This window comes from Peromyscus eremicus, chromosome 10, assembly GCF_949786415.1.
Source record: "Peromyscus eremicus chromosome 10, PerEre_H2_v1, whole genome shotgun sequence".
In the NCBI taxonomy this organism is placed as follows: Eukaryota; Metazoa; Chordata; class Mammalia; order Rodentia; family Cricetidae; genus Peromyscus; species Peromyscus eremicus.
The window spans coordinates 56,697,543-56,724,985 of record NC_081426.1 but is presented as its reverse complement, the minus strand read 5'-3'; the positions used below and the strand labels follow the sequence as shown (position 1 = coordinate 56,724,985).

Below are 27,443 nucleotides of genomic sequence, written 5' to 3'. Positions count from 1 at the left end.
CTCCACAAAGATGAGCAAACTGCCAGACTACACAGAGAGAATGCCACTAAGGACAGCGACTGAGCGAGGTGGCACCATGGGCCAGCCACAGAGACGTGCTAAGCCCATACGGAGGGCAGCGAAAGCAGTCTAGGCATTTCTAAAGAAACTGACTTCAGTGTTTCCCACACTTCTTAAAATAAAACCAGCCACCAACGTGCCCACGAGTCTAATCTAACTCCATTTTTATTCCTACTCAAGAAAGGATTTAATAAAATTGTAGGTCATATTTGAAAAACAATATCCAGCAACAGAGCCCAAGTGAACTCCTGCTGGACTGTCTGCCCTTCTCCCCATGCCCTGCCTGCTGGCTGTCATGTGAAGTGAGGGGGAGAAGAACCACGGAGGACCACTGGACAAAACCGCACAGGAAACACAGGTCCTGTGCAAAGCTTCCAACACTGCCTCACATCTGGGCCAAAATGCCCCTCGGAATGTCTGTTTTCTCTCCTTGAGTGGGGCTCATGTCTAAGTTGAGAGGTATCTGTCCCGAGGACAGGGGCAGGGCAGGGCTGACATCGTGAGGCCTCCCACTCAAAGGATCACATACATCCTCTGCCTACCTATAAGCAGAATCCACCTGGCCGAAAACAGAGCAGAGGATTTTTCTGGGGTTTTGGCCAGATCTCCAAAGGCAAGACTTCATTTCTTATATAAAAGGTAAGTAAGGGCTTCCTTCCTTAGGGGACCTGAAGAGAAGAGGAAAGCTGTGCAAGCAGGCACAGGACCCAGGTGACAGGCAACGAGAAACATGGACGTCCCCAAGGAGGCTACGCTTCCCTCTCAAAACCTCAGCAACTCAGACACAGGCTGGGACCCATGTCACACACCCAACACTAACTCTCAGAAACTCAACTGAATTATAACCTTCATCCTCAGCAAAGTCAGCAATGCCCCACATTCATGAACAACTCCAACTAGCCAGAGTCAGAGCCTCTATCTCATGGAAGTACCCGAACCACAACAGAAGCTATGAGCTCATCGGAACCACAGCATCCACTAGGCATGGAGACTTCCATCTTGCATTCTTCCTCCGCTATCTCATTTATGGAGGAAAATTCCGAAAGCATGCTTGTGCCCGTGGGACGAGTCCCCGTTGTGGGCCCTTCTCCTCACCAGTCCCTGGGGACTAAGATCTAAATCCAGACCTGCAGAGCTGTATCTATACTGCTGTCCCTGAGGGGCCATCATTTTAGGGCTCAGAAGATGCCCGCCTGTTGCTAATGAGCAGAACGAACAGAGGAAAGGTACAGGCCTGCCTCTGCCGTACTCCCTCCCCTCAAAGAGGCCAAGATTAAGGCCCTGGCCTGGACTGATTGGCCTAAAAGGGCCAATCTCAAGAACCAAGGAAGAAACGAACACAAGTATTGTCATGTTTCAATAATCCATCCTCTTTAAAAAAAAATAAGTTTTCTTTTGTGACAGGATTTTTTTTTTTTTGGAGACAGGGTTTCCTTGTGTTTCCTTAGTTGTCCTATAACTAACTCTGTGGATCAGGCTGGCATCACACTCACAAAGATCTGCCTGCCTCTGTCTCCTGAGTGCTGGGAGTTGGGGGTGGGGTTACAAGAACGAACCTCCTGTCACTGTTGAGAACAAGAGTATAGTCTGGGGACACAGAACAGCCCTTTAACAGACAGACATGGACTCTGGCTGTTGGTCGAAACAAGGAGTGAGGCCTTCGTCCTGAAGCAGCTGAACTCATGAGCATCCTGCCCTGACAGGTCCCACAGGGAGACATGTGCAGCAGAATACCGGAACAGGTGCTGATTCCAGCACAATCCAGGCAAGTCACCCAAGCCCAGGATCTCAGCTGCTGCTCCTACCAACGGGACCAATTACCCTGTAAGGTCATTTTACAGCCAAAAATTAAATATTGAGTAGGAGAGTTTAGTAGCGAACCTACCACTTAATGATTGTGCCAGGGAATGCTGTTCATCCTGACGTCTTCAAGACAAAGACTGACTCTACCTACTGCAGTACCCAGGGGCAAGGCGCTGACTACCACTCCAGTTGCCTCGGATCTGACACTGACCAAGTGGTTTCTAGGCCATGAACTAGCAAGCATAATCCAGTCAAACGTAAAGGTTGGACTACACCTTCCTCTCAAACTCTCCTCCTCCGCCCTCCCCTTTCCTACAGCCTCACAAGTACCACAGGAACACCCTGGTTAAACTGGGGCTGAGGAGACAGAATCCCCCCTTCTCCTCCCACCGACTCCAGTAACCTAGGCCCCACAAGAGCATCAGGAAAATCACGAGTTTATAAAATACACCAGGCCGGTAAGTGGCAAACAGCTTTATGACACACTTAGGTAGGCTCTACAGACTTCCCAGAATAAAACACCTCAGTGTAAGTACCAGCTCCAAGAGAACACAACTGCCGTCTCTTGCTCACTGACGTAGACAAGCCAAGGGACCTGAAAGAGTGTAGTCGGTGTGTGAATTACTGCAATACAGACGGCTATGCTAAATGTGAAAAATATCTCAGCCGGGTGTGGAGAAGCAAAGGTAGGTGGATCTCTGAGTTTGAAACCAGCCTGGTCTACAGAGTGAGTTCCAGGACAGCCAGAGCTACACAGAGAAACCCTGTCTCAAACACCTTCACCCCCTACCGCCCCCCCCAAAAAAAGAAGCATCAGCATTTCAGAAAAGGAAAGAGAAATATCTTGAACAGACCTTGGAAACCTGGGATAACCCATGGACGACATTTCCATCACAGTGCCTGTACGCAGAAGGCATGCCATGGACATACGCAGAAGGCATGCCACAGACATGCGCAGAAGGCACAATGTGCCCTACAAACAGCAAACCAAGTGTGTCACAGACTGGCCCCTCTAGTAAGTACCGAAGTTATTTTCATGTTAAACATTTTTGGGTGGGAAAGGCACAGTTGACCCCTCTCTGTTTTGGGGTGAGCAGACATTACAATGGCCACAGGCTATGGAGGAGGCTGAATTGGAGGGGCAGGCAATGGGGCTGGGGCTCAGTGGGCTGCCCCAAGGGGGAGGTGGTCTGCCCTCGTTCCTACCAATCCTGCCTAAGCAATGGTGTCTTGCTAGTGCTCTTCTCAAATGCACCCCAGGCTGAGTCTGAAGTTTCATTTTTTATTCTTTCAAAGACTCTCTGACAGCCTGGTGAAGCCTATCCCTTCCCAAAATTAAGTTTTACAACGCATAAAATGGTACACTAGGGAACAGGAGGGAATCTGATTGTAATGAAAAGAAATTATCCACATAATTTTGATACTGCATCTTTTATTGCCATACTTAACAAGAGCCAAGTTGTGAGTCACATTCTACTGTAATTAATATCAATCAAAATAACGATGCGCATAGTATTTTGAAAAATATATAATCTGTAGTACAGTCTAAAAATGGTAATAAAGTGAGGAATAGCCTTGGCTCCAGGCAAGAATGTTTCAAAATATAGTGATAGGTCTTTTGTTATTCATAATATGACACTTTCCATCATATCTAAATTTATGCTAATGAGTGGCTCAGGGTAGGTCTTCACAGAGCTCAGGAGCTAATCATGTGATTCGAAGTTTGGAAATTTGGTTCCATCACCACCTCTTGACTGGGGCAAAGGTTGTAGCCAAGTTAATTAACCAGTAACACAACATCTCATTAATACAACCTACATTTTAAAAAATCCCCCCAAACAATGGGGTCCAGAGCTCCCTAATAGAACCTATGTAAAAAATCCTCCCAAAACAATGGGTCCAGGGCTCCCCATTTGGTGACTGCATGGAGATGGCATATCTAGAGGGCACAGGCACAGGCAGTGACACAGGATGGTCTCTACCCCGACGGACACCTTCCTGTTTTCATTTCTTCCGCTCGGCTCCTTGAGAGCTGCATCTTTGATAAATCAGGAAATATAAGGAAAGAACTTCCTGAGCTTCGTGCACCATCTAGCAAGCCACCGAGTCAAGAATGGGTGCTGTGAGCCTGACTCTACTGTCTAGAGGGGAATCTCGGGACTTGCAAATGGCCCTGCAGTTGATGCGGTGCTGGGGAACTAAGCCTTTGCCTGCTTGATCCGCTCTATGGAGTGATTAGTGTCGGAACTGAACTGAATCTCTGCCCAATCAGCTGTGACCTGGAAAGTTGCAGAACTGGATGTTGGTGTAGGGACAACTCCCCGATCACTTCACATCAGAGGTATCAACAGTAAGGGTTGAGGGGATGGCTCACGTGCTAAGGCGCTGCCACACAAGCATGAAAATCGAGTCTGTAACACTGGACATGGCAGTGAACTCCTATAACTCCAGTGCCGGGTGGAGGTGGGAGTATGTATGTACGGATATATGTATATTCCTAGAATTTTCTGGCAAGCTAGTCTAGCCAATTGATGAGTTCCAGACTCAGAGAGAGACTCTGTCTCAAAAACACAAAGTGAAAAGAAATAGAAGATAACTGACATGGACCTCTGACCTACATACACACACCATACAATGTTGAGAGTAGATCACAGCACTGTGATTTTATTAATATTAACATTACAGGAGTTGCTAATGATACTGGTCTTGCCGAGTTCATTAACAATCGGAGGATTAAGTTAGATTTTAGTTGGAAGTTGATGAAAATAGAGACGTAATGCTTTTCCCCATCCAAGTGCATGTACCCAACTTCTTATCCTCAGAGCCCAGGTTAAGGACCACTGGACTGAAGACATCCAGGAGAGGAGTACTCCAGCAAGGACTCAGATAAGAGAAATGGAGTAGGCTGGATAGGCATGAGGGCCAGGCTAAGGGCCAAGGTGGCTAAAGGCTGATACTACCAGACTCACCCTGCAGCAAGATGACTCAAAACTGGCTGGGACCAGCATGGCTGACCGAAATCACCAGGGTCCTTTCCTTTTTATAATGGCATCTCCATGTCCTTAGCTTGACAAAACTGCCTATTCCCATCATGCACCTGACTTCAGACACATCTGGGAAAACTGTATTGAGATACAAAAGAGCTTTCCACTCCTGGAACTGCCATCATCCTACCAACTATACTCAAGAATAATTCCCCACTCCATTCAAGTTTGCCCATAAAATGAGCTATTGGAAAACCTGAAGACCTGACTCTCACTGGATCTCCTCTTCCTCCTCTTCCTCTTCCTCCTCCTCCTCCTCCTCCTATTTTTTGTTTGTCTGTTTGTTTGGTTGGTTTTTTGAGACAAGGTTTCTCTGTGTAACAGCCCTGGCTATCCTGGAACTCACTTTACAAAGTTAAAGTGAGTTATAAACTCACTTTACTAGGCTGGCCTCAAATTCACAGAGATCCACCTGCCTCTGCCTCCTGAGTGCTGGGATTAAAGGTGTGCAGCACCACACTCAGCCAATCTTCATGTCTTAAGAGTACACTGCCACCCTTTTCTGAAACATCTTTTTACTTAATAAACTTGCTTGCTTTACTGAATATAGCCCTTTACTTAATCAACCCAACTTTGCTAGGTACTGACTCATCCTGAAATTCTTTTCTACCCCTGTACAGAGAAGAACTCAGGCTACATGTTCAACAACACTGAGTGTCACCTCCCATTGCCACAACCCACCACTCATCTCCCTTGGGACCATCCATGGGTGTGTGTGTGTGTGTGTGTGTGTGTGTGTGTGTGTGTGTGTGTGCCCAAAGCCATTCCTACCATCGTAAAGCCAGATGAAAATGGAAAGCGACAGCCAAAGTCTCTCACTCAAATGACAAAACGTAATTCCTGAAGAAAATAAATGCTAAACAAAACTCAAGTGTCTGTTAGAGTAACAAAATTGGCTTCTCTATGATATAAATTCATCAATGCAAACACACTACAGTTCTTGCCAAATGTTACAAATACACAATTAAAGTCCGGTTAGTCCTTGTACACAACTCAGTCCAATACAGACACTGACAGGAGTCTGAGTCTTTCCAACTGTCACCTTTGTATCACCTCTGACAGCTAGAATCACTGCAACCTCACTTCCAGAATCTGCCTGAGTTGGGGTTCACATCTGACAATCACCAAAGGTAAGAGGTGCTCGCTCTAGAACGCTTTTCCATCAACTCCCAGGGCACCTGTGAGTCTCTCTCACCCCATAAGTTTTGATTTAGTTCCATGGACCTGGCAGATGCACTTTAACGTGTGTGTGTGTGGGGGGGGGTGTCTCTAAGTGTAAAATGGTAAATGTAACACTACCTCACTTCAATTCACATGAAGTATTACATGAAAATACTCTAGAGTGTTACAGATAAATTATGTAGGTTAAAATGAAAATAATAGGAAGGTTTCAACTTCTAACTTAGTTTTAGGGAAAGTGTGCCCGACACTTCTTCCCACAGCCCTGTGCACACCCTCTTAAAGAAAGGTCAAATCTCTGGCATGGTGCTATTCCTACACCCAGGCCGAGTACATGACTGGTGAGGGAAGAAACCAGCAACAAGAGAGACAGCGGCCTTGTCTAGGCAGTGGCGATCCAAACTGGGGAGCAAGAAGGAGGCAGAGACCCACTGCAGACCGAAATAGGCAAGAACTGGTAACTGGATGAGAGGGTGCCCCAGAAGTCAGAGGACTGCAGTGGTTAGAAGCGGAGACATTGAGACCAAAAAAAAAAAAAAAGGAAAGAAAGAAAAGAAAAAGACAGGAAGAAAAGAAAAGGAGAGAAAAGAGAAAAACCTGGAATAAATTGAGCACAAGTTACAACTTAGTATTCACATGAGAATTGGGAATTATATTCCTGAACAATAAAAAAAAATGGATACTGTGCCATGGGTGAAACCAGGATGTTGGATAGTACAAACTAATTCCTCAGACCATTGTGGTAGAGTGGCCAAAATGATGGAATTGTTTTCGAGATAAATGATTAATTTCTTAATTAAAACATAATTCCATCACTTCCCTTTCCTTTTCTTCCCTCTTCCCCTCCCATGTACCACCCCTTCCCCCTCCCAAACTGACTGACTTTTCAAAAGAACTAGTAATACAATTGTGAATGAAAGGCTATTATTTCTCCCACATATTTTCATTCATAGTGATATCCTGTGTATGGGGGTGTCCACGTGCCACGGTGTGCAGTAGAGATCAGACAGTTCCATGTAATGGGCTCTTCCCTCCCACCTTTATGTGGGTTCTAGGGACCACACTTGTCTTCAGGCCTGTGCAGCGGGCACCTTTAACTGCCGAGCCATCACCCCAGGCTAAACCAGACAAAACGTTACACAGAGCTTACTAAAGAATAGGTCTGAGTGGGGTACGTGTGGCAGGCTCCGGACAGCAGTCATACAGGAGGAGTCTGTTATTTTCACACTCACATGCTGTTTCCCCCTATACTTCATACATCTTAGTATTATAATCTTTGAAGGATTTAAAAAATTTAAAGCACACCTTTGGAGTCTGTGTGGTAGCACACCCTTCTTTAATTCCAGTACTTGGGGGGGGGGGGGTGAGGCGGATGCCAGTGGATCTCTGTGAGTTTGAAACAAGGCCATTTTGGAGTACTGTCACCAAAAATGTACCTTTTCCTTAAACCAGTCCTTTCAAAGTTACTATCTACTATAGTCAGGCAAGGCCTTCTAGTAGCAAATAAGCTAACAAATAGAAAATCCTTCAGCATCAGGAGCAGAGTGATACACATGTAAATTATTAAAAATAAGTTGCAAACACAAAAAACAACAGAAGACAAAAAACCTTCTCAGCTGGTAAGTACCCATGGCAATCTCTGCTTGCCAACGGTTCATGTGAACAAGATTTAAGGACCTGAGTTGGCTGTAAGCCTGGGATAAGCCCACAGAACGACCTGGATAGCCAAAGAATGGAAGGAACAAAACCTAGGGCATTAGGAGAAATGTCAACCTCACATCAAGGGAGGGGTCATGACCCCACAGTCCCTCTTGCTCATCAGGCTGCATGGGTTCTGATTTTAAAAGACTTCAAAAGCTGCAACAAGGATGAGCGGAGAGGCGGGAAGGAGCCACGGGCTGGAGTCTAGAGAGGCCCCCAACAGCCAGGGAGCAAACCTGCCCCCAAAAAAGGCTTTAGCCTCACATACCAGCAAATGAGAAACAGGGCAAGCGAGTTAACACTGACCTGTGATTTGAACGTCACACAGCACACCATAAATATATTCAGTTTCTGTGTGTCATTTTTTTTTTAAATTTATTTAAGGAGGGGGGGGTGGACACTGAGAACCTGCTTACAGACCTTCAAGGGTCTGCTGAGTACAGGGCCTGAGGGGATCAGTTCTCTCCCAGCTGGTCCCCTGCCCCCCACTGTGAGGAGGCTGTCTTCATTTTACGGGATCAGATATTCACTCTCAGGAACATTCCTAGAGAACCAACACAGAAACCAGGCTGACAAGAGATAAGAGGACTGCAGCCACCAGGAGCTGCTGCTGGGAACTGGCCCGAGGCTGGCTGGCCGGCTGGCTGGCTGGCTCGCCCATGCCGAGAGCAATACAGTCTGGCCAGAAGTTTCCGGACTTGCTCAGGCTGAACTCCGATCCACCCATACATTAAATTCCATCTACCAAGAGGGAACGAAAATCTCTGAATCCTAAGGACATTTTCAAAAGTGACACTCCGTCTTGATTGACAAGGACCAGGGGACTGTGGAGTGTGGGACCTAACTGCCGCCTTTAGATGTGCTTAGTAACTGCTGTACAGCCGCCCTCAACTACTGCCTTAGCATCTGCTCTCCCAAACCCAGCAGAGGATTTCTGGGCTCCTTCAGCCTGTGCCAGAGGACTTGGGGAGTGGGTGTCTTCCTGTGCTGCTCTCAGCAGAGGACTTCTTAATCTCCATCTCTACCTTTAAATGGTTTTCTAACTTGACTCAAATGCCCAATCTCCTCTTTAAAGAATCCCCTGCATTTCAGGCACCTGACCTTCCGATACCGCCACCAAATTCAGTCTCTTCACCGTGCTGTGGGTTTCCTCCTCGTTCCCTGGTTCCCAAGTGCTTTCCAGGTGACCAAGCTCAGACGGGGAAGAGGCTTCTGCTCTTTCTCCTTCCATCAACTTTCAACCATGAGGGTGCACATTATTTATTCCTCAGCATGAGCCCCGACCTCAAGTGTTGGTCAAGCCTGCACTTAGCCCAGCCAGATCACAGGACTCCTACTCCACCCAGGGCTCTGCCTCTGGCCTATCCCAAATTCATTCGCTCTGCTCGCCACAGATCATCCGGAACCACATTTCCCATGAGGTCAGGCTTCTGCTCATGGACCCTCCTCTCCAAGCAAATGCAGAGAGCCAGCTGCCCCAGGGGTCCTCCTCCAAGGAGTGTGAGGGAACATTGGCTCCCTTACCTCATTCAGCTTCCCCGAAACCAGTCTTTTTATCAATCACAGGCATCCCGAGTCTCCCTCTACCCATCACATTTCCACCTCCATGCCTTCACTAGAGCAAATTCTTCCATTAACTCCCGGACGGGCCCCTCCAATCACTCATTCAACCTGCTCATTTTAGAGATCAGGAAAAGAAGCCACAAAAGGCTACAGTGACTGGCATCAAACCACAGGGCTCAGAACTGGGCCTTCCCAGTCAAAGCTGTTTTCCCGGGTCACAGGATCTGCTTTGCATTGGGATGAAGTCATCTTTGGGGTCAAATTTCCTTATTCGGCTAAAACCTCTAAGCTTCCAAACTAATAATAACAACAATAATTAATAATAATAACAACAAGAACAACATATGGCCACATGTCTAGAAACATGTTGTGGGGTGTCTCTAAGACCTAAACCTTACCAGTTTTCCACTACATGCTTAGCAGTAGATGATCTAATCATGAAGACCTCTGGCACTCACCCTGGATCTGCATGAAAGGCTTAGGGGAAGAATCACCCTTCCTTGCATTCTGCTGCCTGCCTGGGGAAGAATCACCCTTCCTTGCATTCTGTTGCCTGCCTATTCAATCCAGATAAAGTACACACTTATGAGAGCATATGTAAAAACACACACCTAAATCAGCAGACAGGTGCTCCAGGCCACCACAGCTGTTTCTTAATGATCACATCCAAAGCATATCTATGGCTCTCAGACAGAAACAACACCCTCTGTGTGTGCGTGTGTGTGTGTGTGTGTGTGTGTGTGTGTGTGTGTGATGCATGTGTATTACATGTGTTTATTCATGTATGAGTGGAAGTGTGCATGCACATATGTGTACAGACATGTAGAACCCAGAGGTAAACGCCAGGTGTTTTCCTCTACTGCTCATCCCTTTTTTAAAAAGACTTATTTATTTTTGTTTTATGTGATGGGTGTTTTGCCCGAATGCATGTCAATGCACCACAAGTGTGCACTGACCTCAGAGGTCGGAAGACAATTTCTGATCCCCCTAGAACTGGAGTTACACACATTTGTTAGACACCATGTGGGTGCTAGGAATAAAGCCTCGTCCTCTGGAAGAGCTGCAAGTACTCTTTAACCCCTGAGCCATCACTCCAGCCCTCTATCTTATTTTTGAGACAAGGTCTCCAACTGAACCTGGAGACTAGTCACCTGAGTTGACTTGTCAGGCTAGCCAATGAGCCTCAGGGATCCTCTTGTCTCTGTCCCCAAATCCCACCCCATCCCACCCCAGTGCTGGGATCACAGTCTCTGATTCACTCACAAGACTCCATGCACATAGGTCCTCATACTTAACCCCAGCTAGCCCTTTACTGACTAAACCATCTCCCAGTCCTCAGGAAACGACTTTTTAAAAGACAACACTATTTCACACAGCCATCTACAAGCAATTCTGATTCCAATTATTCCTTTGCACACACACCTTTTCCTCTTAAGCGGTCAGGTCTCACTCTGGGTGCACCATGGCAGATTTGCACAATAATGTATCCAACTGCACAATGGCTTGGAGCGGACGGGGTTCTTAGCAAATGTCTAGAATGACCACGCTGCTCCACTGAAGAGCAGGTGACTGCAGAACATCAGTGTGGAGCTGTGTGCTCTCCTGGTCTCGCACAGGGAGCTTTTCCTGGGAAGAAAACCATCCACACACCACAGCCTCAGCCAATTAACACTAGAGAACTGCCTGAATGCAATGTTCTCTCACGTACATCAAAATCAAGTGGAACGGACCGAAACGTCAGGGTAATGCAAATTCCTAGGCATTAGTCATGGATTTCGAGAAATGAAAATATTTTAGGAATCTTTCCACTCACTTGGAAAGTTGGGAACATAGCTATTTCTGGAACAATAAGAAGGCATTGACCATAGTACCTATATTAGTATTTCATACTCACCATATAATTTGTTAATAACCAGAATACAAGGAGCCACTAACTTATTACTCATAAGTGGGTTTTGTTTGTTTCTGAAGCCAAATTTTATAAGCTCTAGTATTTTATATTTGGAAACTTAAATTGTGTTTAAAAAAAAAACAACAGACAATAGAAACAGTCACAAATGACTGTAAGCAAATATTGTCTCAAAAATCTTAGGTTATTTTCACCTAATGACTGGTTTCCTTTGGATCCACCCAGTAAAAAGAACTTCCGCAGAATACCATTCTTGGCTAATTCTCTGCCTTTAGCAGGCCTCCAATTGTAAACTTCACTGAACAAATAAACTTCTTTCCTATTTTTAAAGTTTTCCAAAATTGGAGAGTCTCCGTGTTTGGTTGGCCAGCTTTTCCTAGTTTAAAACCTTGGCACTAGGAAATTCTTCACAGTACCCTGAGAGAGGAAAAGGATCGGAGATGGCAGACTAGTCCCGCTCTGCCTGCTTCAGGAGAAGGCACAGAGCTGTGACCTTGGGCAAAAACATGTAGGCTGCGGGTGGCAGAGACCAGTGTAATTTCTCTGCCCCCTTTTCCTCTTATCTGATCTAAACGATGTGATGCTTGACAGAAGCATCATGTTCTTGTTCCGGCCTACTGAGCAAGAGCTTATGTTTAACTCCCACAGCACGCACAAAATGAACCCAGGCATGACAGCAAGTATGGAATGATAAAGAGCACTGGTCGGGACTCCTTCTCGGTACATGTGCAGGTGTGTGTATATGAGTGAATGGGTGTGTGCAAGTGTGCATGTAGGAGCACATACCTGTGCACACATGCAGAAGCCAGAGGAGGGTGCGAGAGGATGTCAGGTGTTGAGCTCTGTTCCATCATTCTCCACCCTATGCTTTTGACACAAGGTCTCTCACTGAACCCAGAGCTATACCCCCAGGGATCTTTCTATCTCCACCCCATACCATGCTGGGGTTACAGGGGTGCACATGGTATACCAAGATTTTTACATGGGTGTTGGGGATTTGAACTCATGTCTTCCCACTAGAGCAGTAAGTGTTTCTACCCACTGAGTCATCTCCCCAGCCCCTGAACATCCTAGCTGTAATCACCTCATCCATGGAAGGCTTCATTTTTCTCACGTTTAAGAAGAGGAAGAGCTGAGATTTGTAGATTAGTGGTAGAGTGCTTGCCTGGCATCTACAGGGCCCTATAAGTTCAGTCCCCACCACCAAAGAATAATGATGGTAATAATAATAGATGAAAAGAAGGAACAGAGCTAGGCGACTATGGAGTCATCTCTACCCACAAATGTAATGGGGCAATATTGATGTATCATGCTTAAGTGCTTAATCTGGCCCAGGAATTGTTCCATCCTGAGTAGCTAAACGCTAAGTAGCCTGAAGGAAAGCTATTTATCCCCATTTTACTGACAAACACACCGACATTTAGAAACAGTGAGACAGCACCCACTCCAAGAACTTGTCCCCTCTTACTGGAGATGGATGAAGATTTATGATTCTGACCCGAGTTGCAATCACAAAACCAAATTCCAAATGAAACAAGAATACAGTGATCATTCAACACCCTATGCTCACAGATCAGGAACCGGGCCGCAGGGAAGTCTGACACACCCGAGCTGAGGAGACTGCAAAGATGTGGTTACCATCAGTTATCCCAAAAATCCAAGCTCCAGCAAGCTTGGCAAGCCATGTATGGGGGTGTGAACCTGCAACCCCAGCCCTTGAAGGCCTAGGCGGGGGGACCACGAGTTCCAGGCCAGCCTGGGCTACAGAGACAAGGGTCAAGAAAGGAAAGGAGAAGAGGAAAGAGGAGAGGGGGTGAAAGAGGAAGAAAGGGAGTGGGCAAGAGAAGACAGACCCAGTAACCGGTAAGTGAAAGCTTGGGCCTCCATCACCTCACAGCTGACCTCGTCCCCTAACACCATTCCAGTCCTGACCCATCTTTAATTTTCCACCATGCCTTCTCTCTCCTATGGTTTGTCTTCTGCCGTGGTTCTGCTCTCTCTGGCCAAGAACTCCTGAAATGCAGGGACACTGAAAGTAACTGTTAGTGGCAGCTGGTTCCACCCTTGGAAGCCTACTCTCAGAAGCAGGCTGGTTGATCGTTGTACACCTTTAAGAAAAGCAGGTCTGCTTCTCAGTGGACAAGGTCTTTTTCCAAGTTCTGCCAACCAGTTTCATAACAAGAACATCCTCCAGCTACCCGGACAGCACAGCTATGGTAGATAATGCATGGAGAACTTGGAGCCAGAAACTCAACCTTAATCTTAGTAGCTCTGACTCTACTGTTCAACACAGTGACTACAGCTAATCAAGCATCGTGAAGAACGATGTGAAGTGTCTCTCCACAAAAGCAGTGAGTACGTAAGATAAGGTGTGAGTCAGTCAACTAGAGTTAGTCATTCTGTGATGTATAGACTTCAAAACATCATGAAAGGTATAGTTAATCCAACTTTATCTGTCTATAAAAACGTAACGTTCAAAAATAGCTATGTCTCTGTGAGCTTGAGGCCAGCCTGGTCTACAGAGCAAGTTCCAGGACAGCCAGGACTACACAAAGAAACCCTGTCCTGAACCCCTTCCTCAAAAAAAAAAAAAAAGGTAAAGATAGTTACGATGGGTCAAAGGAATGGCTCAGCACTCTTAAGAGCACTGGCTGCTCTTGGAGAGGACCTGGGTTCAACCCCAACCCCCATATGGCTGCTCTGAACTCCAGTTTCATGGGATATGACTCCTCCTTTTGGCCTCCACTGGTACTGCACACATGTGATGCACAGACATACATGCAGGCAAAACATATCACATAAAACAGAATAATTTTTTAAATGTTAAAATGGCTCTGATAAGTTACCTAGCTTCTCTAAACTTTGGTTTCTTCATATTTCCACCCCCACACACACACCAATAAAACACATAGAGTCAATAATCACACTAGTATCACAATTATTCCAAGAATCAGGGATGTTATTGAACTTGACTACTCCCAACATAATGGCTAGCACACACAGTGTTCAGAAATGTAATCATCTCTTCCTCTCCATGGTATTTTAATGCTAACCCATCTTTCTCTTCTCTTAAATGCCCAATGTAGGTAATGCTTTTCCAAACAAAGTCAATCTCCCCTATGGGAGGAAAAGCAGTACATTATACATGTAGTCCACTTCCTAGAGTCTTCCTGGAAACAAGAGAACTAAATGGACCAGTGTGTCACCACCGCTCGGCGCCAGGGAACGACTCTGCCAACTGAACTCCAACAGCTCTCACTCTGCAAAGGCTCAGGCCACACTTTCTCCCTTCCAGGCCACGGGGACCTCATGTTTATTGAACTTTTCCTAAGTCAAAGGATCTCCACTGCCCCAACCACTGCTTACACTTCCTACCTACCCTGTCCATTTCCCATGGCCATCTGGATCTGAAATTCACAAGTATGCTCTTATGTGACTAAATACAATACACTGTTTCAAAGACACGCATAGCTTTGACTCATTAGAACGGTTTGAAGACAGTACAAGCAAATCAGCAAGGCAATATTAATGTATACAAAACCCAGAGACAGAAACTTGGGCTGAAGTTCAGCCATGAACTAGCTATGTGAGCTTAGTGGCCAAAGCTGACTGCTCTGGGTGTCAGTTTCCTTACGTAGAAAAGAAAAGACGGAATCACGTCCAAACCTCCATTTCACTTACTCCGAACAACACTTACTCCTGAGTTCCAGCAGAATGACCACACCTGACCACAGTCATTACCAGGATGTGCTGGGGTGGAAGCCAAGGCTCCCTCAGTGCGGAATCTCCCCAAGTCCCCAGGGTTAAAGATGGTGACAGGAGGTGCTATGCAAACTGCCAAGGGAGGGAAGCAGCCAGCAGTCTGACCCAGCTGAGCCACCATGAACCACAGAACTTGGGAGAGGGGGTGGAAAGGCTGTGAGGCCAAAAGACCAGGAAATCCACTGTCGATTGCGTCTCCTAGAAATGCGAGTGAAGCTTCACACATGACACGTCTACAATATGGTCAGCCTAAACAAGCCCTGAATACAGACCCCAACAGACACGCTAAAGCAGACGACTCAGGGGGCTGCAGCCCTGGACAAATAACTACAGGGAACTAGGGGATGCTGAGCGGGGGAGAAACAGTCCTCCACCATGAAGGAGCCACCTAACTGATTATCCAACACCAGTGGTTAGTCCTGAAATCATACACATGTAATGCCGAATGGACTTAGCAGGCTGTATCTATGCATTTATGCATATATGTATATACAGCACATGTATTTGTGATGTATGTATCATACACACACACACACACACACACACACACACATATGTATCAATAACAAAAAGGGGAGGCCAGGGATTTGAGGGGAGGGGTGGGAGGAGGAAAACACACGGGAGAGTTAGGGAAAGGAAAGAAGGAAGAGACTATATAGACAACACAAACTAGACTTGATTTACAAAGAAAAGACGACACAAATTTAAGTGGGTAGGAAAGAGAGGCAGATCTGGGAGGAGTTTGGGGAGGGGGTTGACTAAGATCAAAGTACATTGTATGAAAGTCTCAAGAGAATAAAATTAGAAGAGTGGGAGAGGAAACCATGGTTCTCAACCTGTGGGTCACGACCCCTCATGGGTCACCCAAGACCACCCGAAAACAGGTATTTACATTACAACTCACAACAGTATCAAAATTACAGTTATGAGGTAGCAACAAAAAACAAGTTTATGGTTGGGGGGGGTCACCACAGCCTAGCCTAAGGAACTGTATTAAAGGGTCTCAGCATCAGGAAGGTTGAGAACCACAGGGCTGGAGAGATGGCTCAGCAGTTAAGAGCACTCGCAACTCTTGCAGAGGATGAGAGTTTGGTTCCTGCACCCAGGGCAGGGGGCTCACAACCACCTGTAACTCCAGTTCCACAGGATGCGACACCTCCGGCTTTCTCGGGCACCTATCCACATGAAGACACACACATACAATTAATTAGAAAATAACAAATCTTTAAAAAATAAAATCAAAAACAAGGCAAGCCGAGTTTAGAAAACCACCCTGAATAATTCAGGCATGGGAGGAAACTCCACTAGTGTTTCCCTCCGTGCTTTCGCATAACCTACCACACTGTGACCTCCATGTGCCCTTTCCTGAAGGTCTCACTCAGACCTCACCTTCTAGTCTCCTCACAACCCTGGCTGAGCCATTCATTAGCAGCCACATTCACATTACAATGAGCCTCCTTCACAAGTCCCCTCCTGCAAGGTGCTCAAAGGATGGGAATGTGCGCAGAAAGTCGCTTCATTTCTGTCCACACAGCACCTAACTCTTCACAAGTACAACATCCACTCACCTCACCTACCCATCTAACTAGGATCTAAACAGTCTGTTTACAAATGGTCTTCACAGTTCCCTAGGCATATTTTGATGTTAATAGATTTGGATGAAAAATAGATTGTGGAAACAAAGAACAAACAGATGTAAAATTCTTTTTAGAATGAGAAAACAGACTTAGCAAAATTAACTTGGACAGTTTTGGTCGAAGTAAGTAAACAGAGTTCATGCATCTCTTCTGTCATAACACATGACAGATACAAAATAATCTGCAGGAAAGAATCAGAGTGTATGAACACTAGGAAATGATCTTCCCATCATATTTTTTTTTCAGATAAATTTAACAAAACAATGTAGAATAATGATTTATCATTCTGTCTATGACAAAACCAGAGATAACAGGAATTTGTTAGTGGAATCAGTCTGAGATATTTAAGTTTATATGCTGGGGGATGTCTTTCTGTATGCTGTGAATATATGTTATTCCCATTGGTTAATAAATAAGCTGCTTTGGCCTATAGCAAGGCAGCTTAGAGGCAGGTGGGAAATCCAAGGAGACAGGAAAGAGAAAGGTGGAGTCTGGAGAGAGACGCCAGCCTGCTACCCAAGGAACAACATGCCAGCAGACTGGTAAAGCCACAGAACACAGGCAAAACAGATTAATAAAAATAGAAATAAAACATAGATTAAGATGTAAGAGCTAGCCAGCAAGAGGCCTGCCATAGGCCATACAGTTTGTAAATAATATTAAGCCTCTGGGTGATTATTTTAGAAGTGGCTGTGGGACCTGAGAAAACTTACAGCTCCATTTATAGTCTCACAAATCTAACTGAAGATTTGTTTTTCCAGGTTTCACAGATGTGCCTACATAGTGCTGTATGAGAATTCAAAAGGGCTGAAGAAGTGGCTCAGCAGTTAGCAGCATTTGCTGTTTTCGCGGGAGACTGGAGTGTCACAGAATATTAGCTTAAGATGTGTTACATTTGTTTATGCTGTGGAATATTTGTTTAATGAGGCAAATATGTGTTGCATTCTTTTATGTTGCATTTGTTTAACTCTGGGAAACTGTGTTACTGTGCCTGTCTAAAACACCTGATTGGTCTAGTAAAAAAGTTGACCCGCCAATAGCTAGGCTGGAGAAAGGATATAGGCAGGGCTTCCAGGCAGAGAGAATAAATAGGAGAAATCTAGGGAAAAGATCAAGGAGCAAGAAAAGGAGGAGAGGAGGATGCCAGGAACCAGCCACACAGCCAGCCATGGAATAAGAAGGAAAGGTATATAGAAGAAAGGTGGCCCTGGGGGGGCGGGGCGGGGCGGGGCGGGGCGGGGCGGGGCGCGCATGCCTTTAATCCCAGCACTCAGGAGGCAGAGCCAGGTGGATTTCTGCGAGTTCAAGGCCAGCCTGGTCTACAGAGTGAGATCCAGTACAGGCACACAGCTATACAGAGAAACCATCTCGAAACACCCCCTCCCCAAAAAAGGGGTAAAAAACCCAGAGGCAAAACATAGTTAAAGAGAGTTGGGATAATTTAAGTTAGAGGGCATTCATAAGTAAGAATAAGTCTCCGTGTATTTATTTGGGAGCTGGGTGGCAGGCCTCCAAAGAGTTTAAAAAAACAAAACAAAAAAAAACAACTACACTGGAGTTCAGTTCCCAGCACCCACCTGAGTGACTAACCACTGCCAACTCTAGCTCCAGAGGATACAACATCCTCTCCTGGCCTCTAGGAGCACCAGCATGCATGTACATGTACACACACACACACACACACACACACACACACACACACACCAGAGAGAGAGAGAGAGGAGAGAGGAAAGAGAGAGAGAGAGAGAGAGAGAGAGAGAGAGAGAGAGAGAGAGAATTATATACATCTAAAGTAGTAAAATAAATCTTTTTCTTAAAAACTCAAAAGAGTATTATTTCTGCCCCTGAAATGAACCAAAGGGAGGACTTTACGTCACATCCCCAGAAAAACACAACCCCGAACAACCAGGAGACATCACTTCATTCCTATTAGGAATATCAAAATACAGCTTGTAGCCTTCGTTAGCATCACCTTCCTTGGAGAAACACGGGCACCATGAGGGTGAAGCGGACGCCACATAAAATGTGCCAGCTGAGGCGCAGGAGGAGAGGCCGAGTCCAAACAAAGTAGTCAACACTGTTGGGAGCAGAACCAAGAAATGCTGGAAAGAAGAGTGGAAACTGAGCAGGCTGGCTCTGACTGCTGGAGAGCACACTGGCATCGATCATCTGTCTCCAAGGATCTAGAACTTCCGCCACCGTCTCACCACCACGACCGACTCTGAGGGTCCTGCCTCTTTTGATGCAACCCAAAGAGTCCTGTTGGTCCTTTGACCCCGGCCCACAGCGCTCTGCAATTTGTTCTGTTGTCAACTGTGGCCAACACAATGCATTTGTCACAAAACATCTTTTCTACTGTCTCAAAAACAAACCAGAACCTATTATAAACATTAGATCACCGAACCCAGGCAAGAACACAGAGCAACAGGAACTTTCCTTATTGCTGGTACAAATGCAAAATGGAAGACTGGACATTCCTCACAAAAGTAAATGGACATTTACCATATGACCCAGAAATGTTCCATGGTCTCCACCCCAAAAGGTAGAAAATATACGCTCACAGAAAAACCTACAAACATGATAGTCGTAGCTTTATTTATAATCACCAAAACTTTAACACAACTAAGGCCCTCTTCTAGAGGTAAATGGGTCAGCTACAAAACATTCAAATAATGGAGTACTATTCAGCAATAGAAAGAAATGAGATATTAAGCCTGGGGGTAGGAGGCTGGAGAGAGAGCTCAGTGATTAAGAGCTCTAGCTGCTCTTGCTGAGGACAGGGGTTCGATTCCCAGCACCTACATGGTAGCTCACAACTATCTGTAACTACAGTTCCAGTGGATCTGATGCCTTCATCTGACATTTGCAGACACTCGCCTGGTATGGTACACATACATGCATGCAAAACATGCATACTCATAAAATAAAAAACAAGGACATAGGAAGGTATATTTCTAGATAAAAGGGGTCAATCTGGAAATGTTGTATACGGTATGATTGTAGGAAAAACACACAGACAAGAAAAAGATTCATGTTTGTCACAGGTTCAAGGAGAGAAAGGAACACAACACAGAGGTATAGAAGGCACTGTTCTGTAGGACACTGGGAGTTGTTACAGGTTATTGTTCATTCTGTCCATGCCCACCAGAGGGCCGCCCCATGTGGGGTGCTAGTAACAGGACGGACTGTGAGGAGGGTGCAGGCAGGCTAGGTAGGAAACCTCTTCATCTTCTACTCAATGTGTCTGTGAAACAAACACCACTTCCTCCTGGTTCTTTATGTGGCCCTGACCATCTCCAGCGCCCTATGTCAAGTGGGCTGGCCTCAAACTCCCAGATCTTCCAACCTCTCCCTCTCAAGCGTGACACTTACATAACCACAACACACGGCATCTCTCAGCGTGGACCAACAGCTTCAGGTCTGAGGGAGACCAGTGATGGTCTCTACAGGCTCCCCAGTGTCCCGGAATCAAACGAAAGCTTTCCTGAAGGAGGCTGCACTTCACGGGTGTCCAGGCGACCACGCACTTGTCCAGTCTCACCTGCACCTGCTGCTCAATCTCCCCTAAGCCTAGGCACCCATGGGACTGCAGTCCTCACAGTATCCAGGCTCTTCACCTGCAATTCTAGCAGCCCACAAAAGCAGCCCTCCCTGCCCGTTACTCACCACTCATCCAACGGATGAATGATTAATCAGAGATGCCTGAGGCAAAGGGCAGAGGAGGGAAGGGTCTTGTCAGAAACGGACTACTACAGCACAGACACATACAGACTAGGATGAGTTAGGGAACTAACTCGTCCAAGGAACAAACGGTGATTAACCTTCTCTCTCCTGACGAGACCTGCTCTGGCCGTGTTCTGCCGAGACAGTCCTCCACTCCGGCATTCCTCCATTCTCTCTTCAGAAGAACAACCTATGCTTGAGTTACTAGCCCAAGAGAATCTGCACCACTACAGACAGAGATAAAGGCTCCATCGAAGCTGTACTCACGTGTGGCCTACTCCAGCTGCACTTAGCAGAGGCAGCACATTTTCCAAGTTCAAGGGATGGTTTGACTATTAAGGAGTTCTTCGCTCTTTATTAAACTTAAGCAACCACTAATTAAATGTAGCATTAGTATAAAGAAGAAAACGTCTGTGCTTTAAGGACACATCTCAAGGACAAACCAACACGGGACTGACTTCAAGCAAGACTGCAGTGTTGCCTAAATAAACACTTGCAATAGCCAGGTGGACACCTCCCAGGAAGAGCGCCATGAAGGCGGCTGTGCTGTGTTCTGGTGAACTGAAGAGCATGTCCAGCTGACTGACTGCTGGCACTGAAGGTGAGCTGCTCCCGGCGCAGAGAACCTCAAAGGTGAATAAATAAGCTGGGAGCCAGGACAGGACTTGAACGAACGCTGTGGTTAGAAGCAGCTGATCAAAGGACAAGATGCACTTGTACTCAACAAAGCAGCAGCAACACACTGCTTAGGAAAGCAGGCTGCACAGAGCCAGGAGGCCAGAGCATTTCAAAAGCCCAAGCATGGCGATGCGGCCAGCCTTCCTCACTACCCAGGTCTAGGCTACCAGTATCACCTCCTAACAGAGACTCGACAGGCCAAGTATAACCCAAGAAGTCCTCCTCCTTCCATCCACAACACACGTCAGTGGACACCACCATTTCCTTTCCACCCATCTACTGGCCTCCTACTGTGTTTACGCACAATTCCAAACCCAGCCCTGTGCTCAGAACTCTCCTCCACCTGGCCTAAAACGCCCTCCATGCTCTGGATGGAGTCTGCTTCTCTGGACCAGCTCACTGGGCCTTCCTGCTGCTGCTGGGCCCCAGAGCAAGCTGAAGGGCATTTCCCACCCCACCCAGTCCCCACACTCCCTCAGACTACTTCTCTTCTGAGCACTGACCACCAGCTGAAATTACCTTGCTTATCTATTTGCTTCTCTGCCTCTCCTGATTAGAATGTAAAGACCACAAAAATAGGGAACTGGTCTACCTCTCTAAGGCTGAACCCCCAGCTCCTCATAACAGCCTGGCATACAGCAGATGCACTGTAAGTATCTGTATATTAAGTGACCTATCAAATGAAGATGGCTATAAATGTATGTTTTACACAAAGAAAATATGAAATGCTTGGTTTTATTAATTAGCAATCAATACTTATTTAAAAATTTCTTTCCTAAGGCATTTTAAAATATTTGCCTTATAAAACTTCAGTGTGAGCTAGGTATGGTGATGCATGTCTTTAATCCCAACACTTGGGAGGTAGAAGCAGGAGGATCTCCATGAGTCTATAGGAAGACCACCCCAGCCCTGACATACATACACACATACAATTCAGGAGGCAGAGGCAAGGAGATCACATGTTTGAGGACAGTTAGGGCTAGATAGTGAGACTGTGTCGCAAACAAAACACAAAAACACAAAAATGAAAACCTTCAATGTGCAGTTTCTAAAGGACAAACCTACTGTGTAAAATACACTTCTAGTGCAACGGTTCTCAACCTTCCTAATGCTGCGACCCTTTAACACAGTTCCTCATGCTGTGGTGACTCCTAACCATACAATTATTTCATTGCTACTTCATAACTGTCATTTTGCTATTGTTATGAATCTTTAATATCTGATATGAAGAATATCCGATACGTGAACTCCTAAAGGGGTCCAGACCAGCTGATAACTGCTACTCTAGAGCACAAATATTAACTACCAGGTATACTGACTGTACCCAACATACACTTGTTGAATAAACCGATAAGCCCTGGAAAATAATATACAGCACAAACCATATGAAAACACCTTGAATTTCAGACACAGAAAGTCTATCTACATTTTTACATGCTGTTTTCCATTTTTATCTGTAAACTGATATATACACACATACTCAAAATCCTGTGATACTAGCAATAACCTTAGTCACAATCTTTACAGGCAGGTACAGATCCAAGTAGATTCCTAGGGTGATCTGGCAGGTCTTCTAAGGTCAGTTTTCACTAACAGATACACAGAGGCAGAGTGAATCAACAGACAAGCTCAGGGCTCTGGGGCTGGGGGAGCACCTGCGGGTTTCATCTACAAACCATAAAGCTCGAGAAGTTCCTTTTTATTTTTATGGGGGAGGGGAAACAGGCCTCTCCAGGAAGATTTATGAAGAAACTGTACTTAAAGCCCAGCTCTACCATTTACTCAGTGAAGGCCCTGACCAAGCAATCCATGCTCAACAAGAAAACTCTTAAACGTTTTCCCATCTAGGTCTTATTCCTTCATTACTAAATTGCTCTCTATGGTTACCGAGTCACCATTCACACAGGGAGGATGCCAGCTCAGGTATCCATCTGCATCAACAACGCCCACTCCCCTTTTCCTCCCTACCAGGTGCAGAGCTTCGGCTGCCAAGGTCAAAATGGAAAATAAATCAGCTGAATGATAGACAGATGTGGTAGGAGGCCTATGCTAGGGTGTATCTGAGTGATCGTAAGCATTTTTAAATTGAATATAAATGCCCGTTAGGATTATGACCATTGTGTGTGTATGTTATCTACACCTCTGTTTCTGCCTTTAGACCATTCCCAATTTTAAAACAAAGTCTTCACCATAAGCAAGCACAGGTCTGCACAGGTCCCCATAAAATGAATGTCACTCTTACAGTCTATAATCCCACGTAGCTTTTCTTTCTTTCTTTTTGGATTTGTTTTAGTTTAAGACTGAGTTTCTTGAAGCCTAGACTGACCTCACCTCGGTATGCAGCTGAGGATGACCCCAAACTCCTGACCTGCTGGGGTTACAGGTATGCACAACCACAGCCCAGTTTATGAAATACTCTCAAAAAAGGTCACATTCTTCACAAAATAATACTGGGTGAAAAAAATTGATTCAAGATGTAATCTATAATAATTACATGAGCTACCAGAAAAAAAAAATATGTGTATATATAATTTTATGGTTGGGCATGGCAGCATACAACTTTAATTCCAAGATGTGAGAGACCAGACCAAGTGCTGGTGGATATCTTTGAGTTTGAGGCCATCCTGGTCCACCTAGCCAGTTCCAGACCAGCCAAGGGTACATAGTGAGACCCTTTCTGAAAAATAAATAAATAATAACGACAACTAAAGAGAAATTTGCTCTAAAAACACTGAGTAGTTTTTTGCTTAGTTTTGTTTTGTGCTATTGGTGGCCTAAGTTTTTAACACCAGTTCAAGAACAACATAATTCAGAATCAAAACCAAGCTGTGAGCGTACAGTGTGGCTGACTGTACTCTGCAGGAGAACCGCCCCTTGAAGGAGGCTGAGTCTTCACATGCTATTTGAAATAAGGCTTTGGTCTGCAAACAAAGTCAACAAAGGTCCATCTCACTCCTACAGTGAACAGCGAGTTATTAAAAATGTTCCAGAGAAGTCAATAAAACTGAGAGACAAAGAAGCAGTATCAGGTTTGGGGATTTTTGTCGTTGTTGTTGTTTTAAGAATGGTAGATCTTTACAATCTACACCTTGCTGGTGTTGGACTCAAACATCTCCGTGAAGCTCAATTTGTCTCCTTAGAGTGCACTATTAAAGACCAACAATAACCGAAATAAACAAATAAATACCACGAACAATAATAGAGCAATTCAGGTCTGCAACCTGAAGAATACACATATTCTGAATCACTTTGTAAACTACATTAATACTGGTTTTTAAATTTATCGTTACTAAGAAAAGTTAAAAGATTCCTTGAAAGCAAAAATGTGGACAGTATCTTTTTTTTTTTTTTTCAGTAGAAAATTACACTTTATGTACAGGGCTCAAACGTTTTTTTCCAAACCCTCTCAGTGTGGCACCCGCTGCTTCCGGAGGCGACTCCAGTAAGGACTCTGGTGGAATGTTGTTTCTTGGTGTCATCTCATAACTAGCCTTACCTAGTTTCCGCCTCCACTTTATTACTTAAATTACAGGCGAAGCCACATCTCCTCCCAAACAGGTATTCAGAAAAATGTAATTAGGGAAAAAAAACACACACACAACACTCTCAACGCCTCACATCATGACTGGAGCTATAACTCCCGTCTAATTACTATTTATAAAGGGTCAGAGACAAGCTAACGGGTTCTCTCGAGGTGAAGTTATTACACACAGAGGGGTATCATATCCAAGAGAGGAGCTGGGTGTCTTCCACGGCTGGGAGCAATGCATTCATTAGTCAAAACCCACACCACCCAGGCTAGGTTGGAGGCAATCCTGGCAAATCCGCCAACTTTTTTAGCTTAGCAGCCGTGAGACGGCCTGGATTTCTAACGCTCGGCTCTGAAAGCGGGAGCGTTGCAGTCCTAAAAACTTGGTGCAGACAGAGAAAGTTACACTTCCCACACTTCAGACCTCGGAGCCTGTCCTCTGAAAACGGCAGGTTAAAAAAAAAAAAAAAAAAGCTAAAGCCAGGCAACATCCTCGGCGACCCGCCCCAACCACCCCTCGCAGAGAGAGAGAATCCAGGACGGCAGGGGCGGTCCCACTGCGATCCGGGACCACACCTGGGACGCTGGCTGTGCCTCAGTCTCCCCAGCCGGGAAACGGGCGGGACGCCTTCTGGGAGGCTGGCCCACGGGGTGCGAGGAGGAATGAATGAAAAGTACTCCGGAGCTCGCTCGAACGGCCTCCCGCCCCCCTCCCCCGCGCAGAGAGGCCCGGCAGTTGGAGGCCCCCCCCCCCGCCCCCCCGGCCCCGGCCCTCGGTAGCTCCGGCCCGCCGCCGCCGCCGCCGCCGCCGCCTACCTTGGCCACCCAGCTGAACAATGGTGACATCGCGGGGCCGGGCGGCGGCTCCTCGCCCGCCGCTCCCGCTCACACGCGCCTGCCCGTGGGCCTGCGGATGGCCGGGGGCGGGCTCGGGGCGCGGCGGAGTGCGGGCATCGTCCCGAGACGGCGGCCAGGCGGCGGGCTCCGCCCCTCCCCGAGCGTCACAGCCCGAGAGGTCGAGCCCGCCGGGCAGCACATTGAGAAAGGGAAGTGGGCGGAGATGCAAGGGGGAGGGGGGGCGCTCTACCGGCCACGCCCCCCAGATGGGCACGCCCCCTCGCCCCGCCCATCCGGACCTGCTCACGCGGGAAGTTGGGAATGTGCAAGGGTCGCCCTCTGTGGACGTCCCGGGGTGCTCGGTCCCTCCTGGTGACTGGGGAGGGAGGGATAGGGACTCTACAGGTCTCCGGGTCTTTTCGTACAACTTCAGGCAATCTTAAGTCTCTCGCTTTTTTCCTCTGATTTGATTTAAAAAAAAAAAAACCGCAGAGTTGGAGCGAACACAAGGCTGCCTTGCTTTCCCAGGGGGTGGATCTCCCTCCTCTCTCTCATGTTAGAACTGCAGAGTTGGAGCCCAGCTTTGAGGGCGTGGGGGAGTGGGTTGCTCCTAGCCCCATGGCGTTTCTCCCTAACTTCTCAGGGTGTCTGATGACAAGAGGACTAGTGTTACCAAGTCCCTGATACTTTGACATAACCAGAGGTGCTTTCCTTGGCTTCGTAAAACCCCAGCTAAGGAGACAGAAATCCAGCACAAGGCAAAGGAGATATAACTCCCGTCTAATTACTATTTATTACCTCCTCCAACCTGGAGGTAATAAAGGTCCCTTTCCAGGTCAGGTGGTGAGGCAGGGTGATCAGATTATGGCTGCTACAAAGGTTAAAGAGAGTTTCCTCTTCAGACGCTCCCAACTTCCACGTTGAGAAAATACAAGTCCAAAGGTCTGAAGTAGTTGGTGTGTGATGCACACATGTGTCAGAGCAGCGCTCACAGTTCCTCCGCCCACTGGTAAACCCAGCCCATGAGAGTCCTATTCTTTCCACTCTATCACATTGATTGTGCATTATCTTCATCGTTATTTTAATAGTCTCCACGTACCTGGCATCTTAGCACTTGTTAGTTATCGACTGCCATTAACAAGTTGTCCCCCAAATTGAGCTGCTATGGTAACAAATCCTGTGGGGCAGAAACTCAGGAGCACTTGGCTGGCTCAAGATCTTCCCTGAGTTTAAGGCAGGCAGTAAGGTGGGGCTGCGTGTATCCCAGGCTTGGATGGGATGGAAGAATCCACCTCCAAGCCAACACAGATGTGATCCTAGGATTTGGGACCCCTCGGGAAAATTGAACCGCCAGGACTTGGTGTTCCCAAAGGCTGAGCTGATCACTGCACCTCAACGTAAGTGTTCCAGTTAGAGGGCCGTGTCCCAAAGGGGAGTCAGTCCTTTTGTCAAATTAATCTCAGAAGTGACGTCTCTGCCCTTGTGCATTTTATTTCTTAGTGCAGGAAAGAAGATGGTTCCGTCTGGGGAAGACTGCCCGGGGGCATGCAAAATAACCGGAGAGGGCTGTGTTTTTTTTCTCTTTCCTGGTGGAGCACACATGTAGGAGATAAGCCGTAAAGGCATGAACAAAATCAAGAGAGAGCATTTCAAGGAAGGACCAGAGTCATTGAAAAGCATCTTGGAAGCAGCTTTGGTATCTGCGGTGTGTTCATTCATTAATCAGTCACATTCCCGGAAGACCACCAAGAGGCACAGAAGGGAAGGAAGGGCCCTGCAGCCTTTTAAACCAAATCTCCCTCTTGTCATCACACACACTCGGAAGCAGACAGAAAGAGGAAATCTAAGAGTTCTATTAAAGCGAGAGCCTGTCTCTGTGACCTAACTCCTCACGGTGTGGTCTGTGGACCAGAAACCTCAGCATGGACTATCAGTCCATTAGGAATACAGACACTTGGCCTTTCTCTCAGGACTTTCGATATATGTATGTTTTGGCCTTTGTCCACAGTGACTGGCTT

The 27,443-nt window shown here is 46.3% G+C and overlaps 1 protein-coding gene across 4 annotated transcripts in view; it reads right to left on the bottom strand.

The window, feature by feature from the left end:
- Tbc1d1 (TBC1 domain family member 1) overlaps nucleotides 1-27,443 on the bottom strand; it is a 200,621-nt gene that overhangs the window by 97,255 nt on the left and 75,923 nt on the right. The window contains exon 1 of one of the 4 annotated variants that reach the window (XM_059275895.1): nucleotides 25,405-25,576. The exons of 2 other annotated variants lie outside the window; for them this stretch is intronic. In XM_059275895.1, coding sequence (XP_059131878.1) covers nucleotides 25,405-25,434 — 30 coding nt within the window. In that variant the 5' untranslated portion in view covers nucleotides 25,435-25,576. Of the gene's footprint in view, nucleotides 1-25,164; nucleotides 25,288-25,404; nucleotides 25,577-27,443 lie in introns of those variants that run through there. One more of the 4 variants, XM_059275897.1, reaches the window with a different exon arrangement.